Here is a 20,868-nt window from a genome sequence, read left to right on the forward strand (position 1 = left end):
TATTTCACATAAAAACACATATTTTCACAAAAAAAAATATGTAAATACATATTTTCAGGAAATATGTTATAAACACATAAATCTTGGAGTTTTTTTACTTAAATAATTATTTTACAAGAACTTTTAAATATTTTAAAACTAAATCAATTATAGGCCTATCACTCAGAAGTATGTTATCTTTTTAAGAATTCTTGGTTGCTTCGTGTTTCTAAGCGCTGTGTGGTGTATCCGTGATCCATTTTTGTAATAGTATCGCCTCAAGTTCTGAGAACTGCTAGGCAGCATATCAGTGTTATTATTAGAGAATAAATTAACATGGACAAGGAGGAGAGATCTTGCAACACATAATTAGGAATGTTTATTGTTGCTGAAGATGATTTCATTCCACGCTTTGTTCGTGAAACACAACATATTAAGAACTCGAGGATGAACATTATTTAATTGAAACAAATCTCTCGCCTCTTGCTCATGTCTATCAAGTAAGGCAATATATCTTGTTGTGATTCCCTGTTACCCGGCTTCGTCAATCAGTATCCTTCAAGATATATTGAAAGATGGCTGTTTAAATATCAATTTGGCTTTCCTATTAGCAAAGTACAAGTACTAAGGAATAAATTCCAGAATGTGTTTGGGAAAAACAGTGGATATAAAAAAAATGTGTAAAGTTGCTCAAGTATTGGAGGATGTGCCTGTAGGTGAAATTGACGATGTTTGTGTTTGTGACATTCCTCTCTTTAAATATGCACGTCTGACGTCCTGTGATGTGGAAAGATCGTTTTCACAGTATAAGTCGTTGTTTAGAGATAATCGGCATTTATTTGTGATGGAGAATTTGGAGATGACCTTTGTTGTTCACAGCAATTCTCGGCCAACTACTAGCACTCAAGTGTGGCTGGTGAGTACCTAGTAACATTTTTTTTTTTCAAGCTAAGTAAGGTATTTTTGTCATATATAAAAAATATTTTTTTATTTTTAGCAAATATTTTCGTACTTTTTAGCACATAAAAATAAATATATTTAAATTTTTAGCACATAAAAGTCCACTCCCTATACATAAGTTTCTTTATTGTTTACGTTCTCTAACATATTAAATTGAAATGGGAGATAGAAATATGTCTTAATCTTTTAATTTTATTTTGAAATAAACGTATCTTATTGTCTGCGTTTTCTGAACATTTAATTAAAATTAGGTTGTAGAGTTTATTTTACAATATTATATTTAACGTGAAATGAGCAGTGTTCATTCTCCGCTCTCAAACACAGATTAAACACAAAAATTAAACGGCATATCATCTGTATTTTTGCTTACAAGTTGAAAAGCAATGTACATGGCAATGACCTTCACTTCCCTGTTCATAACTAGCCAGATGAAGGGATTGTTCAGAGCAGGACTGCCTTATGTGCATCCCCTACTGATTACACAGCGTTGCACGATCTCGTAATTCATGTATTTTAAAATGTATATTTTTTTTTCGGTAAAAATATTCAAAACATAGCAAAATGGTATTTTACCTTTTTTTTTGTTGCTTTTTACTAAAGGAATCAATCTTACTTACAAAACTTATAAATCGCTTTTAAGTAACCCGCAAGTTCATTGCCACCCTCACATAAGCCCGCCATGGGTCCCTATCCTGTGCAAGATTAATCCAGTCTCTATCATCTTCGAATTCTGCACACCTTAACACCAAATTACCTTTCGTCTCGTTTCTCTTATCTATATACTCTAACCACGACGTAAATACCAGATCACTTATCTGTAGCACGCTAAGTATACCTCTTCATAGAACATCTTGTTATTCATCATCTTTTACAGTATCCACCTCACGTCAATGTAATTCCTTGTCACAAAGTATTAGGGGCTGCAAGACAAAAAAACACCTTTAAGAACAGCTTAAAAGATAACCTTATTAGCATTTCACTCCAATCATACTGATTTAAAATATTACTGACTACAATGTTGCTTTTTTCTTTAGACATCATCCTGATTGTGCTGTATTTTCAAAATTGTCTCATAATAATCTCTTTCTATTATCTAATATTATTTGAAATATATTAACATGCTATGTATTTTAGCTTAATTCTGCTACATAGTTTGTATTTCAGTGTTTAATTAATAGTTCATAGTATTTTGTTGTGTAATTCGTAAATAACTCTTGTATACATGTAACTCTCATCTAAATCAAATTGTTGAATTCTTTGTAAGTTCATGCATATGTATATACTCTTTTTGCTGGTTGAGTGGAAGAGAGGGCCTTACGGCATTAACTCTGCCAACTAAAATAAATTATTATTATTATTATCATCATCATCATCATCATCATATCAATCACCAGAATTATTTAAATTACTTACGGTTCATCCAGTGCAAATACATATTAAGTAATTTGAATATTAATATTTTGTAATGCCAGTCATGTAGTTATCTAACTTTCACCCTGGAAAGAAACTTCGAAAAAGAAAAATAAACAAGCTAAATAATAACCACAAGCGAGATTCCAACCCACGACTACGCCCGCACGCAGCCTCAAATAAATAGAAAAACGCGCCAAACCTGAGCTACGTCGGTGGTATCCTATTATATTATTAAATCAGCAAATTTTTATTTGTGAATGCGTTTCGTAGCTCAGGTGGAATATTAAATGAAGTCTAACATTACACATATAAAGCGTTCAATTGTTTTAGAAGTCGCTGTGTCATTGAATTACATCGATATTCAACTCTTAGCCTGACGCCTGCTACGGAGGTACATTTAAGTCCATATTCTGCTTCCCGTCTCTCCGGAAACAAAGGCTAATCGATCAAAGTCTAACCGCCAAGTTCTGCACTCTTTGTTCGCTCTTGGCAACCAACCAGTTGCAACGCCAGACGGATTCAACACCGAATTCACATCAAGCGAGATAGATAAATCTTTGTGCAGGCTGAGGTCTAGTCTTGCTACGACGCACTAATGCATTTTCTACTTTAATAATGATCAGCATTGAATTTGGTTATTGTTGTAGTTACTATGTATACTTGGCTCGGAAACATGACGGCCACTCTTCTTGGAATTGGTAATCCCTCATAAACCCCCATCCTCTACTCAACCCCTAGCCGCGTGGCGGAAATACAATAGAGCCCAGCATTGCCAAATCTAACAGTCATTGCCTCTACCTGATGGCTTTCACCCGTTCTCAGTGTCTTTGTCGACGTGTTGTTTTATACCGTTGTGCGCCTCAATATGTCTAATTTATTCCGGCCATGATTAATGAGTGTTGGAGCAGATGATCCGCAGCCAGGCCTCCTGATACACCTGAAGATCACGACAAGAACAACAAATAACACCGTCGAAGAAAACAGAATATCTTATTTGCAGAGGAGCGTAGCTAAGAAAACAAAGTGTTAAAATTGTGTCTAACGTTAGAAATTCTATCCATAAAGTAATCGAAAGTTCAGGCAGTTTAATAAGTATAACCTTAATCACTTAACATCGGACGCAACCGGCGGAGTTGGATATATGGGCATAGAAATTAAGAATTACGGTTCACCAACTAAAGAGAAAATAACAGAATTCGGTAAGATAGACGATTTTATACGTGATTTACTTCGCCGAACAGTATGTGAACAGTACGCGAAAGAGATATGGCCAACAGCAACACCGTCCTTAGCAACCTAAATATGACATTATTCACAGCAGTGCTTAAAAGTTTTCTAACTTACAGCAGTGAATTAAATGTTTTTAAATCACTCTCTACATGACAACCAACATATTAGCATTAATTAAAATGAATATATATGAACTTCTTCGCCAACAACACAGTACAAAGAAAAGCCCTACAATTTAAAATTAAATTTACATACCAGTAATGATAAAATATTGTATAGCACATTAGAGTAAACAGATTTTATGCGTTCGTGGGAATTATCACCCAAGGCGAAGCTGAAAAAATCTAACTTTACTCTTTTGTACTATAAATCCTATAACTATTCAATGATCACAATTTCAGAAAATTTTACCAGCGCAACATTCTTAATTAAGTATAAAATTCTGAAACTTCAATAACATGAGAATTTAACACTTATTATAGAGGTCTGCATTTTTTTGTTTATTTAGGCAAAACATGTTAGTGAAAATATAAATATAAAGTGTTTTTAAAATAAGTTTGTTCATTTTTATACCAATTTTGTTTTAGTAATTATAAATTAAGGTATATTTACGAAGATAATATAGTCTTTCTGAAAATCGCGGTTTCACGGAACACAGTTTGAAAAAGTTTGCAAATCACAATGACTTCAAGAATTGGCAACTCGGCTAAGGGTTTATCCCTTGCGCGTGCCTGCAGTTAACTGGTGAAGGGGATGAGGGAAGGTCGTCATGTTTTCGTGCGAAGTATATACTATGTATGTATGTTGTATACTTCCTCACAAACCACTCATCCTCCTGCCCATCCTGAATTTCAAAAGCAGTGGGACGTTATCTTTTCCCAAAAAATTTTAGATACACTCCTTTCTTCTTTCACATCCGAACAAGACATTGCACATCTCCTAGCTCTTCAAGAGAGTGAGTCTGGAGCTTGGTTACATGCATTACCTTCTCCTCACATCGGTACCCTAATAGATAGCACATCCTTTAAAATCGCAATAGCTTTACGCCTTGGTTGTAAACTCTGCCAGCCACACCAATGTACTTGCGGAGGAATTGCTGATATTTACGGCCATCATGCACTCAGCTGTGCGAGGAGCAAGGGTCGCATTCCCAGACATACATCACTCAATGATATCATTAAAAGATCTCTGACTTCTTGTGGCATCCCGTCTCTTTTGGAACCACCAGGTATTAGTGGCGCAGATGGTAAGCGACCCGATGGTCTCACCTTAATTCCATGGTCTAGAGGAAAATCTTTAATTTGGGACTCCACTTGCGTTGACACTCTAGCTCCATCTCACTTACCGAATACCTCCAGACACGCAGCATCTGCTGCTGAATTAGCCGTGAAGAAGAAAATCAATAAATATGCTCATCTTTTAGACAATTATATCTTTGTCCCATTTGCTGTGGAGACCTTCGGTCCTTGGAGTCATGACGCTAAAGTTTTGGTATCTCAAATCGGCCAAATTTTGATCTCCATTACTGGTGATCGCCGTTGCACTACTTATTTGCGTCTACGCTTAAGTATTGCTATTCAACGCGGAAATGCAATGAGCGTTTTGGGTACTCTTCCAGAGTCCAGCCCTTTGGACGAACTTTTTGTCCTGTAAATTTTTTTTATCTCTATGTAAATGTTTATATTTAGTGTTTATATATGTTTAATTGTAACGGTGAAAATATTGTTAATCCAATAATTTTTTATTTATTTATTTATTTTTTCATAAGTGTATATTATTTTTGGGAGTGTTTTTGTAAGTAATTTTATGAGGTTGTTATGGTGAAATAATAATTAATTACTATGTATGTAGAAAATCCCGGGAATTACGCGAGACGTCAAGACAATTTACTATAGGGCACTTCGTGCATTCGTGTAGCCTAGTCCTTTGCTGTATGTTTCTACATTTTTCTGTTTTACTTTATTTATTTTCCATCTATATTTCTATAATCAGCAACCTATTACTTCGATAAAAATTTCAGTCCACCGTGCATGTCGAACTACGAAACTGCGGACCTGGGTTCAAATCCTGGTTGAGGTTTATTCCGGGGAGCTTCCTCAATCCATTAAGAGCAAATGCTGAGTGACTTTCGGCGCTGGACCCTGGACTCATTTCGCTGGCATTATCGCCTTCATTTCACTTCGATAACCATCGCAGTTAAAGCGCCCTAAAATAATAGTACATTATGCAACGAGCCTATAATGAAGGTAATTAAGAAGTGAGTATGGATATTTATGAAACGAGCGCAAGCGAGTTTCATAATTTTCATACGAGCTTCTTAATTACCATTATAGGCAAGTTTCATACGACTTTTTATGCTCGACCATATTTCTAACTTGATATTATTAATTTTAATTGTATCTGACCTTCAGCTATGTTCCGTATGTTGTGAGATGTGCGCAGACGCGAAAGTATTGATTTTTTTCCGAGGAACAGATATCCACATTAACCTTGCTAGGCCATAAGAACCTACAGAGATAACATTGAAATTAAATTAGACATTGAAAAACGAGATGACAAATTTAATTTATTTGAATATTATTTACAATTAACGCTAATTATTATAGTAACAGAACATAACCTTCTGCGACAGTATTGGATTTCCAGCCTCCGTGACTTTTCGCTAATTCTCTTTCGATTGCATATCCGAGAATAATCGATACTTGCGGTTTTATAACGGTAGAAAGCTGACCTGTTATTGGCTGAACATTTGTAACCTGAGTCGTCATTGGCTGAAAGACCTGACCTTTAATGAGTAGGTGTACTTTAATGACATGCATTAAAGGTCTGCTACGAGGTGTATAATTACTACATTTCGGCATGGTCGAGCATAAAAATACTTTTAAAATTAATTGCAAGCAGTCCACTAAACATGAGACAATGATACACAGGTATGAAAATAAACGGTCTTACTAATAAAAACTCTTATATAGACGTTTACCTGTCTTATACTTAGGCCTACACAGTAAACAGCTCGTTTATAAGCTGTATGTAAATTCCTGACTAATAATCACTACATACATCGTGTATAACAATACAACTGTTACACAGCTACGTCAGAGTTTCGTTATTATTTTATTAGGATTTTTTATTTTATTGGGTTATTTTACGACGCTGTATCAACATCTAGGTTATTTAGCGTCTGAATGATATGAAGGTGATAATGCCGGTGAAATGAGTCCGGGGTCCAGCACCGAAAGTTACCCAGCATTTGTTCGTATTGGGTTGAGGGAAAACCCCGAAAAAAACCTCAACCAGATAACTTGCCCCGACCGGGATTCGAACCCGGGCCACCTGGTTTCGCAGCCAGACGCGCTGCCGTTACTTCACAGGTGTGGACTTTTATTAGGAAAGGAAACAGAATAACTGAGATTCTCTTTTGTACCAGATAGTGTGCTCTAGTGTGCCGCGCTAAGTATCGATAGTACAACTGAGGCTGATCGATTACAACGCTATATTTTGATCAAAGAGTACAGCTACAGCAATATTACTAAACTTATTTTGTCCCCTTTGATTTGTTGTTCTGTGGTTACAAGGCAACCATCATCTTAAAATGACAATCGATACGAACAGCTGTTACAGAGGCGGCCATTTTTTCCCTATATACAACGCTTAAATAAGGGGTTTCATGTATATAAGTACTGCAAAGTAATTCCCATCAGCGAATAGGCATTATAAAGAATGGACACTGAGCGAATTTTCCTGTGTTTTGTTTCTCTGTGCGCAGCGTTTAGTTCCAATTTCAAGCGCTAGAGGTTAGTGTAATCGAGCATACGCTAAGATAATAATTGTGAATAGAGTTGAGACACAGGATCCAAACATCGCCTACCTTATTGCATAATCCAGTGACGCTTTGCTTCAAATAAATTCAAGTTAACAGCTTTTCCTTATTTCTCAGTGACAAACTAGTAGTAATAATAATATTTTATATTTCAGATATAATAAATTATATTATAAAATAATATAATACATTATAAAATTAAGTATCGAATTCGTTTAATATTTGTATATAATGTAATATAGGTATATGGTTTCACTTCTCGTAAGAGTTTTGTTTTTCCATTTTCAGCGCTATCAAATCATTACATATTTTAATTGTTGTTGGGGTCAACGTCTCAACTCTCATTATAAAGGAACTCCAGAGTCTAGACATTACAGTTAATGACGGATTTATTATTTTATGGATCCAATTTATTTTATTTGAGTACATAATGTACCTAGATGCATTAATTATGTGTGTTATATTTCCGCTGTGTCGACTGCTAGCTGGTGTGATGTCAGCGCCAACTCTAGGGAGAAAGCAGAATCTGACGCTTTAGCTGGCTTGAAGGTCATTGAAATCAGCCCGGCTACATCAAAGGTACCGGCGCGAAGTGTCCATTCTTTATAATCCCTATTCGCTGTTCCCATGTATAGTTACAGGCTGTTTATACATCCATCGCTAATGGATTTTTTATTGGTAACGTTTTCTATTCCAACTGTGCATAAGTATCGTATAAAAATTATAAACCGTAAGGAGAATGTGACATCCTTGGCCTCATCTTGCCAAATACATCTCGCTATCACAAATCCCATCGACGCTAAATAACCTAGTAATTGATACACCGTCATTAAGTAACCAATAAACAAATTATTAGTAAAAACGAGAGATTATAATCCTAAATGCTCTTTCTGGGCTCCTTTGTTATCCTGCAGATAAAAAGTCGGAGGTTTAGGTCATCTCTACAGGTTGCTGTGATGGCGGCGAAGGTACGACCCTCAGACCTGCCAGGTTTGTCGGTAATGATGGCACAAACACAGAACTTGAAATACTCCCACAAGTATAAATTGCATGGCATGAAGACCAAGGCGAGAGCTGCCCCACGCGACCAATCCATCTGTTCCAGACGTCTCTGTGGAAGTGAGGCGGAGCGCCATCTTGTTGATAAATGAAATAAAATTGCCGCTGTAGTTCTGTAGTACAATGCCATTTTTTCAGAACCTGTCAGGAATCGAAATCTGAGTCCTTAAATTAGAATCGTCAGCAGACCAAGATTATTTGGTATGAGAGAAGACATTGTAGCAAGTATGTCGCATAATTTACTATTAGATAATACTTATAATCTGCTGAAAATCGAACACTGGTTTCTCTAGTAATAATCAATCAATGGAAAGTATAAATAATAAAGAAAATCTACCGCATGTGTAAGTGATTTTTACCACAAAATTAACTTTACAGTCAGCTGGAAATCGAACTCTTGATCCCTTTCGACGGGATGCAATCATCTATCAGACGGAGCTACTAATGGACCTTTTATGAGTCAGTCACACTTCTCGTAGATACGTCATTTGGTTTGAAATTGATACAGATTTGTCCAGTGCAATTTTTATCGTTATTGGATTCGTGCGGTGTGGAAGGGATTTGCGGTCACTAATTCTTTTATAGAAACAAATTGAAAATATCCATATTCCAATAAAATCTTTAAAAACTTAACGAACTGTAAAATATATAGGATTACAGAAATAAATAAAAAAAAACGTTAATTCGTGGCCAGAAGTGGGACAGTCTCCTAATGAAGTGATTGGTTATGATGGCGATAGGGATTGTAGTGGTGGTGATTATGATGCTGATGCTAGTAGTCTTGGCGATGATGATGATGATGATGATGATGATGATGATGATGATGATGATGATGATGATGATGATGATGATGATGATGATGATGATGATGATGAGTAGGAGATATCTGTAGTGAATTCCTGTTTTACTTTTTGATAATACGAAGTGGATGGATGGATGAATGGATGGACGGACGGAAAATAAATAGATGGATGAATAAAATGGATGGATGGATGGACGTATACATGAAATGGATGTGTGAACGAATATATTAAATGTATAGACGGCTGGATGGAAGGGTGGATGAAGTGGACGGGCGGATGGATGGATAAAATGGATTGGTGGAATGAATAGATGGAAAGGATAACAGGGACTGATGGAATGGATGAAGGGAATTGGTTGTTGGATGGGAAGGATTGATGGAATGGATGAAATGGATGGATAGAATTGATGGAAAGTATGAAAGAGATTGATGGAATGGATGAGAAGGATTGATGGAATGGATAAAAATGTTGAATGAAGATGGATGGCTGGATGGATGAATGGATGAATTAGCCTCCTATCTCGTATTAAGGGCTAAGGCCTCGTAAGAAAGGAGAACTGGTTTTTTAATAGACGCATGGGGAGCTGACCCACGTGAGTTGTATTCATTTTGAAGCTGTTAACCTCACCAGAAGTCACATTCACATTCCCTTACATACTACATAACACATGTAGATTATCTACAATGATATATACAATAACAACGTAGTACATTAATAGTATACTTAGACACAGTAATTAGTCTATAAGGGTGCTATGCATAGACATTTCGCTAGGCCGCGCTACGAGCGTGCTAAACTAGCCCCGGCTATCGACTGATTACTTGTACAGGATTCGTATCATATCATATCATATATCATATCATATCATATATCATATCATATCATATCTCATATCATATATCGCTAACACTGGTGTATGAATACGAAAAACGTTAGTTCGCTGATCATCCACCGGAAGCCCGCGATAAGAATGTATATGAATACGGCCCTATGTGTTCTACAGACTTTTCTTCCTATTTGACTCATAATGGGAGTGATGTAAATAAATGTATTTCGATGGTTCCACGCTAATGTAAGTTATCAGCGTCTCCGATATCGAAAAAGTTGTTTCCCAATATAATGTCTCTGTGGACGAGTGACAGTCAAATCGACAGACAGATTAACAGACCGACCGAACTATTGAATTACTGAATAGGTTTTGCTCATATTCAGTACTACGTGCAAACAAACCGGGAATGAAAGAATGAAATACGCACGAGTGTAGGTATAATCCTACTTACATTGGTTTCTAAAACATGCGTAGCTAGTAGTTAAAGGAGTTATTTTTAGATCACATTTGTTTTTTAATCTCTGTATAATATGCCCCAAGTTCTTCTTTTATTATTATGTTTTATTTTGTTTTTAAATTTATCTTTGTGGGTATTTTTATTCAACCATGTCATTAATTGTACGTCCTCTTGCTTCGACTCGGAATTGAAGGGAGGTAATAGATCGGCACTACGATTCCAACATTTTTCACCTACGGGAACGGCCCGCTGCACAGTTTTATCAAAGAACTGAGTGAAATTCGGCACTGTTATGTAAGTTATGAAGAGAGAAAAAATCTCGCCTCCATTCGGATTTAAACTAGGGAATTCTCAGCCAAACATTCGCGTTTTTTTATATTTCAATAATTGTGTTTCCGCAGTTTGTTTTTAAAGTTGAGTGTCGCAATTGCTTTCGCTGCAGTCATTTTTACTGACAATGCAAAGAGACCTTGGGGTATTGATCGCACATTCCTCGAGTCCATCTCATCACCTCTTTGTATGCTACATCCACGGATTCCAAGATCTCCTCTGTGCCCGACCGACGTCTCGCTAGTTACAGCTAACAAAAAATTGTGGTTTAGCGGCCAAAACCCTTCGGCAGCGATGCTCGACTATGGCGAGGATTCTGGGAACTGTTGCTTAACTCAGCACAAGCCTGAAGTAACGATTACGTTTTCCTTCATAACAAAAGCTACCCGCAAATCTAAAGTATTAGCTTTGCTAAAAATGTTAGTCTGCAGCATTAAAAATGACAGCTGCTCGATATCCGACAGTATGACATCATCATCATCACCATCATCATCAATCATCATCATCATCATCCGCCTTCCAAGAATTAGGCCCATCGAGTTATTCCTGTATTCCCAAGTCTCTCTTTTCCCTTAAGGTATATATTTTTCTAAATTATAGACATCAGCTCAAAGAATTTGAGTGACCACAAGGGTCCTGAATACAATAAACATGTACAATATAATGTGATGTGATACATTAAAGAAAAAAGAAAGTTAATTGTTGAAGGCAAATATAAGTGGATTAATTGAAATACAGATGATGATGTAATATTTGAAGAGAATCCTTGACAATATTTATAAGAATAGACATTACATAATCAAAAGGAATATGAACTTCCTTAAGATAATTCCATGTGAATTTTGTAAATGAATTTCTACTGCCAAACAGCAAACCAATGACAGACCATTGTTTAAGAGGGACGTTGTACTTTTGAGAAAGATACGGCAGACAAGGTTCATATATGGACTTCTTCTCAGTATCAACTTCGGTGGCCTGATTTAGGTTCCTTTCGAAACGGATAGTAGGGTCTAGAACAAGAGCCCGCTTTAAGCGTCCGTTTATAGCAACAATGTCTGCCCGTCTAAAAGAAGAACCATCTGATGATACACAATGTACTTTCTCATGAATCTCCCATACTAATACCATCGGAATTCGTGTTTCTTACATTCTGCAGAAATATCCTTTTCAATTTCATTTGTCAGTTTTTACATTTATTAACAATATATTATTTAGTTCGTTTCTAATTTGTTCATTAAGGATTCTAATTTTATACAGCATCATTTCATTATCCATGATTCACATTCGTATAACAGATTGCGAAGTGGCATTAGTTTGTAAAATTTTTATCTCGAAAAGAAAGCAAAAACGAGCAAAATTTATTAAACTCTTCATTCATTCAGTGTTCTGTCCAAGGGCAGATCTTTCACTGCAAACCCATCTTTCTCCAATCTTTCCTATTTTCTGCCTTCCTCTTAGTCTCCGCATATGATCCATACATCTTAATGTCGTCTATCATCTCATATCTTCTTCTGCCCCGAACTCTTCTCCCGTTCACCATTTCTTCCATTACAACTTTCAGTAGGCAGTTTCTTCTCAGCGAGTGCCCCAACAAATTCCTTTTTCTCTTCCTGGTCAGTTTCAGTATCATTCTTTCATCACCAACCCTTTCCAACGCAGCTTCATTTCTTATTCTGTCTATTGAGCTAAAATTTAACAAAACTTTTATGGAAGAATATTAAATTATTTACGTCCGTTGCATATTTTCCCAAATATATTTTTTCCAGTGAAATTTCTTATAACAACGAGTTTATCATTTTGTTTCTTAATATAATTCAAGGTGGCAAGATGAATTCTTCTGATGGGAAGAAACAGACCAGGTTCGAAGCACTCTAATGGAAAAAGGAAAAATTTACGTTTAAAGACTCTTTGTTTATATTTCCATTCTTTCTACTAGAAGCGTCCGGAATCGACACAGTGATAACATCCATCTGTTACCAGGAGATTAGAACTACATAGCGGATGACGTGGACATTCAGTCCAAAATTGCTTTTATTCGTCTTTATTTATGAACAAAGGAATATTTTTATATACAGCAAATCTACTGTATAGAGCAAACGACTTTACGCTCTCAACTATGAAAGTCTCTTGATATTTTACTTATGAAAATCCTTCGTTCTTTGGGGAAAGTAAACTCGTTTTAGAAAAAGTTTCTTATTTAAAAATTTCGTTCTTGTAGATAGACTATGCATTTCGATTAATTGATTGTTTTCTTTATTACTAAATGTCGATGTTTTATTGTTTCAGGAGCTCCTATACTGATCGTAATATTGTGGGCGATTGTCAAGAGCTTTGCTCCGGCACCCGAACAGGTAAGATTATATCACTTCTCAAATTCACTTGTTTCTCCTCATTCTGCAGAATTACTCAGAAGGCAAAAGGAAGTAAACGCTAAAACATTGATTATATCAATTCTCAAATTCACTTGTTTCTCCTCATTCTGCAGAATTTCTCAGAAGGCAAAAGGAAGTAAACGCTAAAACATTGATTATATCAATTCTCAAATTCACTTGTTTCTCCTCATTCTGCAGAATTTCTCAGAAGGCAAAAGGAAGTAAACGCTAAAACATTGATTATATCAATTCTCAAATTCACTTGTTTCTCCTCATTCTGCAGAATTTCTCAGAAGGCAAAAGGAAGTAAACGCTAAAACATTGATTATATCACTTCTCAAATTCACTTGTTTCTCTTCATTCTGCAGAATTACTCAGAAGGCAAAAGGAAGTAAACGCTAAAACATTGATTATATCAATTCTCAAATTCACTTGTTTCTCCTCATTCTGCAGAATTTCTCAGAAGGCAAAAGGAAGTAAACGCTAAAACATTGATTATATCAATTCTCAAATTCACTTGTTTCTCCTCATTCTGCACAATTACTCAGAAGGCAAAAGGAAGTAAACGCTAAAACATTGATTCTATCAATTCTCAAATTCACTTGTTTCTCCTCATTCTGCACAATTACTCAGAAGACAAAAGGAAGTAAACGCTAAAACATTGATTATATCAATTCTCAAATTCACTTGTTTCTCCTCATTCTGCACAATTACTCAGAAGGCAAAAGGAAGTAAACGCTAAAACATTGATTATATCAATTCTCAAATTCACTTGTTTCTCCTCATTCTGCTCAATTACTCAGAAGACAAAAGGAAGTAAACGCTAAAACATTGATTATATCAATTCTCAAATTCACTTGTTTCTCCTCATTCTGCAGAATTTCTCAGAAGGCAAAAGGAAGTAAACGCTAAAACATTGATTATATCAATTCTCAAATTCACTTGTTTCTCCTCATTCTGCAGAATTTCTCAGAAGGCAAAAGGAAGTAAACGCTAAAACATTGATTATATCAGTTCTCAAATTCACTTGTTTCTCCTCATTCTGCAGAATTTCTCAGAAGGCAAAAGGAAGTAAACGCTAAAACATTGATTTTTTAGGTTACGGGTGATCCATATACAGGATTTTATCCTTGTTTTGATGGTGGTACTCACTAATTGCAGGGATGGATAGTTGCATATATTTTTTCCATATTCGAAGGAAGTAAGTCATAAAGCTGTGTACAGAGTGGAACGTTTATGTCACCATATCTCAAAATGGAGACTTTGAACTTACTTTATTCTGGTTTCTGAGGTAAAAAGTGTGGTGGCTGTGCAAAAGGAATTACATTGAGATGGAAAATTATCGAATAAGATGATACTTCAAATTTCTTAATGTTCTATATATTATTTACCAACAACCAAAAACGTATTTAAAAATAGGCTTAAGGACCTTACTAATAGACGATAATTATACACAGTATTTAAAGGGTGTAAATGATATTTTGTTATTGAAGTGTTCTATCAGTGAAGAATTATGTTGTGTCAGTGAAGTGTGTTGAGTAAGTGAAACGTGTTCCTGTCAGTGAAGCTTTATAGTTTATAGTCGCAGTGCAAAGTATTTGAACAGTGAAATGTTTTTGAAGTGTTAGTGAAATCAGGATAGAATCAGTGAAATGTGTCGTAGTTCCAGTGCAGTGAGTGAGTTGACAGCGAAATGAGTGTAGTGTTGAAAGGTACTTGTGCAGATATGAACATATCATACTCGTGGGTTTTAGTTCGAACATAGGTTTAAGGTACAAATTAGATTTACTTTAAATGTTATTTTAACCGATCGTGCTTCATTTAATTTAGGATGTTCCCTGTTATTATTATTATTATTATTATTATTATTATTATTATTATTATTATTATTATTATTATTATTATTATTATTATTATTAATTATTATTGTTAGAATTAATTATTAGTATTATTATTAATTGTATTTTTTATTAATTGTGTTTATTATTGTCTTTATTGAGTGTAATTAGTTACCACTGCCACCGGGTATATACCCATTGCAGTGTGAATAAATACATACATATACAATATTCTTAATAATTATACTTCATATCTTCTGCATACCAGTGTGGGTGACTCGAAGACTTCCATCTATGCAGCAACCTTCCTTCGTTGCTCCCAATTCAATGTCGTTGCATTTCAATCAACTGATACAAAATTTACACAAAACATTATATGCAGTAATACAAATCATGCAAACTCCTGTCAGCGGTGGAGTGCTGGCATTCTGTACCCGAGGTTGCTTAAATGCGATGGGCTCATGTCACTAGATTTACTGGCATGTAAAAGAACTCCTGCGGGGAAAAATTTTTTGGTGACGCTGACATATCCTCGGTAGTTGCGAGTGTCGTTAAATAAAACATAATTTAAAAATTTAATTTTACAAATTCCCCATCTATGTGTCAAAATCTTTCCATGCACTCTGTCTGTGCGTGTGTATTTGTGCCTTTTTACACAAAGTGGAAGGAATGTAACTGTGCAGATTTCATTCCTTGGATAGAGTACAATAAAAATGTATAATACCATATTAGTCCCAAATAATACATGTCTCAGAAAAGAATTTTCCCATAAATGTTAACACTGTTTCACTCGATAAGTACTATCTGTACGATTCTGATTTTAACTTTTATCATTAGAGACACTGATAAGGAATGTTTTATCACTTTAAGTTTTTTTCTTTTAAATAAGAAGTTTGGAAGTAAATCCCGAGAAGACAAAGTATATGATTATGTCTCGTGACCATAATATTGTACGAAATGGAAATATAAAAATTGGAGATTTATCCTTCGAAGGGGTGGAAAAATTAAAAAATCTTGGAGCAACAGTAACAAATATAAATGACACTCAGGAGGAAATTAAACGCAGAATAAATATGGGAAATGCGTGTTATTATTCGATTGAGAAGCTTTTATCATCTAGTCTGCTGTCAAAAAATCTGAAAGTTAGAATTTATAAAACAGTTATATTACCGGTTGTTCTGTATGGTTGTGAAACTTGGACTCTCACTCTGAGAGAGGAACATAGCTTAAGGGTGTTTGAGAATAAGGTGCTTAGGAAAATATTTGGGATTAAGCGGGATGAAGTTACAGGAGAATGGAGAAAGTTACACAACGCAGAACTGCACGCATTGTATTCTTCACCTGACATAATTAGGAACATTAAATCCAGACGTTTGAGATGGGCAGGGCATGTAGCACGTATGGGCGAATCCAGAAATGTATATAGAGTGTTAGTTGGGAGACCGGAGGGAAAAAGACCTTTGGGGAGGCCGAGACGTAGATGGGAGGATAATATTAAAATGGATTTGAGGGAGGTGGGATATGATGATAGAGACTGGATTAATCTTGCACAGGATAGGGACCGATGGCGGGCTTATGTGAGGACGGCAATGAACCTTCGGGTTCCTTAAAAGCCAGTAAGTAAGTAAATAAAAAGTTAACACGTTTCGTTATTTCCTACCATTAGAAAGCGCTTGGGCTGATTAACTGGTTGGGTTTTTTTCCGAGGTTTTCCCTAACCGTAAGGTGAATGCCAGATAATCTATGGCGAATCCTCGACCTCATCTCGCCAAATACCATCTCGCTATCACCAATCTCATCGACGCTAAATAACCTCGTAGTTGATAAATCGTCGTTAAATAACCAACTAAAAAAATTAGAAAGTTGGGCAACCCTGTTGTAGTGACTAAGGAACGGAATGCTGCTATTCAGATCTGAGTTTGTGTGTGAGCGACGATGTACACTTGCCAGACCACCCAGACGTGCAGGCTAATTTTCTAATTAACGATGAACAGCTAGATTTTAAGTGCATTTAAAGTTGTAAAGCATGAAGAAAAAACTGTAGAGCTGCTGATAGGCCTACTTAACAAATGAGATTAGAGAAGATACAAGAACCACGGACTTAAATGATGAATGTATCAAATGTATATACTCAGATCTAACTTATGCAAGAATAGATCAACGTCTTAGGTTCACAAAATTCCTGGATTCTTGGATAAAGACGAAGTATATGATTATGTCTCGTGACCAGAATATTGTACGAAATGGAAACATAAAAATTGGAGATTTATCCTTCGAAGAGGTGGAAAAATTCAAATTTCTTGGAGCAACAGTAACAAATATAAATGACACTCGGGAGGAAATTAAACGCAGAATAAATATGGGAAATGCGTGTTATTATTCGGTTGAGAAGCTTTTGTCATCTAGTCTGCTGTCAAAAAATCTGAAAGTTAGAATTTATAAAACAGTTATATTACCGGTTGTTCTTTATGGTTGTGAAACTTGGACTCTCACTCTGAAAGAGGAACATAGGTTAAGGGTGTTTGAGAATAAGGTGCTTAGGAAAATATTTGGGGCTAAGCGGGATGAAGTTACAGGAGAATGGAGAAAGTTACACAACACAGAACTGCACGCATTGTATTCTTCACCTAACACAATTAGGAACTTAAAATCCAGACGTTTGAGATGGGCAGGGCATGTAGCACGTATGGGCACAGTGCCATCCTTACGATTATTATGTTTAATAGATGAAATTAATACACCTACAGTAACATTGGTTTCAGCCAAACATGAAGTAAATCGATTTATTGATAAAGGAAATGTAAAAAAAATTGTTCAAATGTAAATTTGAAAATCATAAAACACAATAAATACCTAATACAACTGTAAAGAATAGACCTTGCAGTGCTTGACTATAATTATTGTCTGGAAGACCATGATGTGCTCATGTTACAGTAACTCCTGATGCTAATAAAATAGCTGTGAATCCAGAAATGCATATAGACTGTTAGTTGGGAGACCGGAGGGAAAAAGACCTTTAGGGAGGCCGAGACGTAGATGGGAGGATAATATTAAAATGGATTTGAGGGAGGTGGGGTGTGATGATAGAGACTGGTTTAATCTTGCACAGGATAGGGACCGATGGCGGGCTTATGTGAGGGCGGCAATGAACCTTCGGGTTCCTTAAAAACCATTTGTAAGTAAGTAAGTATAATAAATTATACTCCTATGCTTTATTACATATTGTAGCTGTGAAGACGGACTCTGAAACTATACAGATACTCGGAACTTGCGTAAGTGAATATTATTTATGAAACACTCTTAAAACCGCTTCTTCGTAGAAATGTCATGAATAATCCTTCAAGAATGGATTCAAATTCAGAAGAACATAAAACCACATAGTGGCAATAAGTTACAGCTGACCGCAATTCAGCAACATAAAGGACTATTTCTCACGGGAATGAAAGAGCGCGCTGATCCTTATTCTTTAGCTGACGTCAGCTATCTGTCCATTAATCATAACGCCGTAAAGATACACAGGGAGCCGTCAAAATTTAAAAGCAGTTTCAAAAGTTACGAAGTTATCTTTGGTCTCATAAAACAACCTGGATTTACAGTTTAGGACGTATATCTGACCTGATGATTTCTGCAGTATCGTTTCTAATAGAATGAGAAAAACAATAAAAAGGGAATCAACTTCGAAGCTGGATCCATAAACGCTACTGAATGTCTTGTGTACTGAAATCATATATACAGGATGGAAAGGTAATAAAAACGGGGTCTTGTTTGCAGATGAATCAGATAATGAATTAAACATAAAAGCTTTAAATCATTGTATGGTAGTCTTTTGTGAACCAGTTTTGAGAAAATTAACTCTTTAGTTGAATTTTGAAATGCATTTTCAGAGTGCTATGCGTTACCAATTCACTGTGGGCTAAAGCAAGGAGATGCACTATCACCTTTACTTTTTAACTTCACTCTAGAGTATGCCATTAGGAAAGTCCAGGATAACAGAGAGGACTTGGAATTGAACGGGTTACATCAGCTGCTTGTCTATGCGGATGACGTGAATATGTTAGGAGAAAATCGACAAATTATTAGGGGAAATACGGGAATTTTACTTGAAGCAAGTAAAGAAATAGGTTTGGGAGTAAATCCCGAAAAGACAAAGTATATGATTATGTCTCCTGACGAGAATATTGTACGAAATGGAAATATAAAAATTGGAAATTTATTCTTTGAAGAGGTGGAAAAATTCAAATATCTGGGAGCAACAGTAACAAATATAAATGATACTCGGGAGGAAATTAAACAGAAACTAAATATGGGAAATGCCTGTTATTATTCGGTTGAGAAGCATTTATCATCCAGTATGTTGTCAAAAAATCTGAAAGTTAGAATTTATAAAACAGTTATATTACCGATTGTTCTTTATGGTTGTGAAACTTGGACTCTCACTTTAAGAGAGGAACTTAGGTTAAGAGTGCTTAGAAAAATATTTGGGACTAAGAGGGATGAAGTTACAGGAGAATGGAGAAAGTTACACAACGCAGAACTGCACGCATTGTATTCTTCATCTGACATAATTAGGAACATTAAATCCATTAAATGCATATAGAGTGTTAGTTGGGAACCTGAGGGAAAAAGATCTTTGGGGAGGCCGAGACGTAGATTGGAAGATAATATTAAAAGGATTTGAGAGAGGTGAGATATGATGATAGAGACTGGATTAATCTTGCTCAGGATAGGGACCAATGGCGGGCTTATTTGAGGGCGGCAATGAACCTCCGGGTTCCTTAAAAGCCAGTAAGTAAGTATATTCAGAGTGCTAAGAAATTCCGTGGCATCAGTATAGATCCAGGATGATTTTTTTTTTTTTTAACTGAGGGAATAATGTATTTCCGTTATAATGCAGTTGTTAACTTTCTGCAGACATAGTTAACATTATTTCGGTAAATTTACACATAACAATTTTTTTAATTTGGCATGCTGTTATGTTCTTTTTAAGGGGATACAGAATCCCAATCTTTCGCTATGTTAAATAAAGAAAACATTTTCTCAGGATCTAAAAATTGTAGAGCTACATATTCTAAGTATTCTGAAGCTGATTTTTAGTTATTTCTTGTTTGAGTTATTGTTTGTTAAATAATTTAAAAACAAAAATGACAGAATTTTTAGTAAATAATAACTCAAAAGAAATAACTTAACGGAAAAAAAACCAGCGTCAGAATTCTCAGAACACATAAATTTACAAACTGTAAAACTTTCAGCGACCCAAGTACAATAGATCCCAGTAAAATGCTTCTTTTAGTTAACATAGAAAAAGATAGGGTTTTTGTTGCCCTCTCGTTGAACTAACACTTAAGGGTATATGTACGTGAACGACCACAAATATTATCAGAAAATGCAGGCTTTAAATTTCTAAAATTCTATAAGAAAATGATCTTACAATTGGACAAAAATTATAGGGTACCACAACAAGACTTATTAGAACTTAAATATCCAAAAGTATAAAAAAGATTACTAATAATATTTTTTAGAATCATTTCTTACTTTAAATTAAATTTTCCGTTTCAAAATTTTCACACACATATTATTTGATAACTCCACAACCATTAGAGATAGGATTCTGAAATGTTGTAAACTGATTTAATATGCATGTATGCAAAAGACAGACTACATTAATGCCCATATCTTTGGAAATAAAAAATTAGGTCACAAAACATTATATAAATTTTAATAAATTTTATATACGACAAATAAAGAATTCATTGTATTAAAATAAGCAACTCTACATGT

General features: G+C 35.4%; 1 protein-coding gene across 1 annotated transcript in view; it reads left to right on the forward strand.

The window, feature by feature from the left end:
* Positions 1-20,868, forward strand: part of Dh44-R1 (Diuretic hormone 44 receptor 1) — a 1,227,197-nt gene that overhangs the window by 979,049 nt on the left and 227,280 nt on the right. The window contains exon 10 of the mRNA XM_069844580.1: positions 13,167-13,231. Within this exon, the coding sequence (XP_069700681.1) occupies positions 13,167-13,231 (65 nt within the window). The remainder of the gene's footprint in view (positions 1-13,166; positions 13,232-20,868) is intronic.

The sequence above is a fragment of the Periplaneta americana genome, chromosome 13, assembly GCF_040183065.1.
Source record: "Periplaneta americana isolate PAMFEO1 chromosome 13, P.americana_PAMFEO1_priV1, whole genome shotgun sequence".
NCBI classification, from domain to species: domain Eukaryota; kingdom Metazoa; phylum Arthropoda; class Insecta; order Blattodea; family Blattidae; genus Periplaneta; species Periplaneta americana.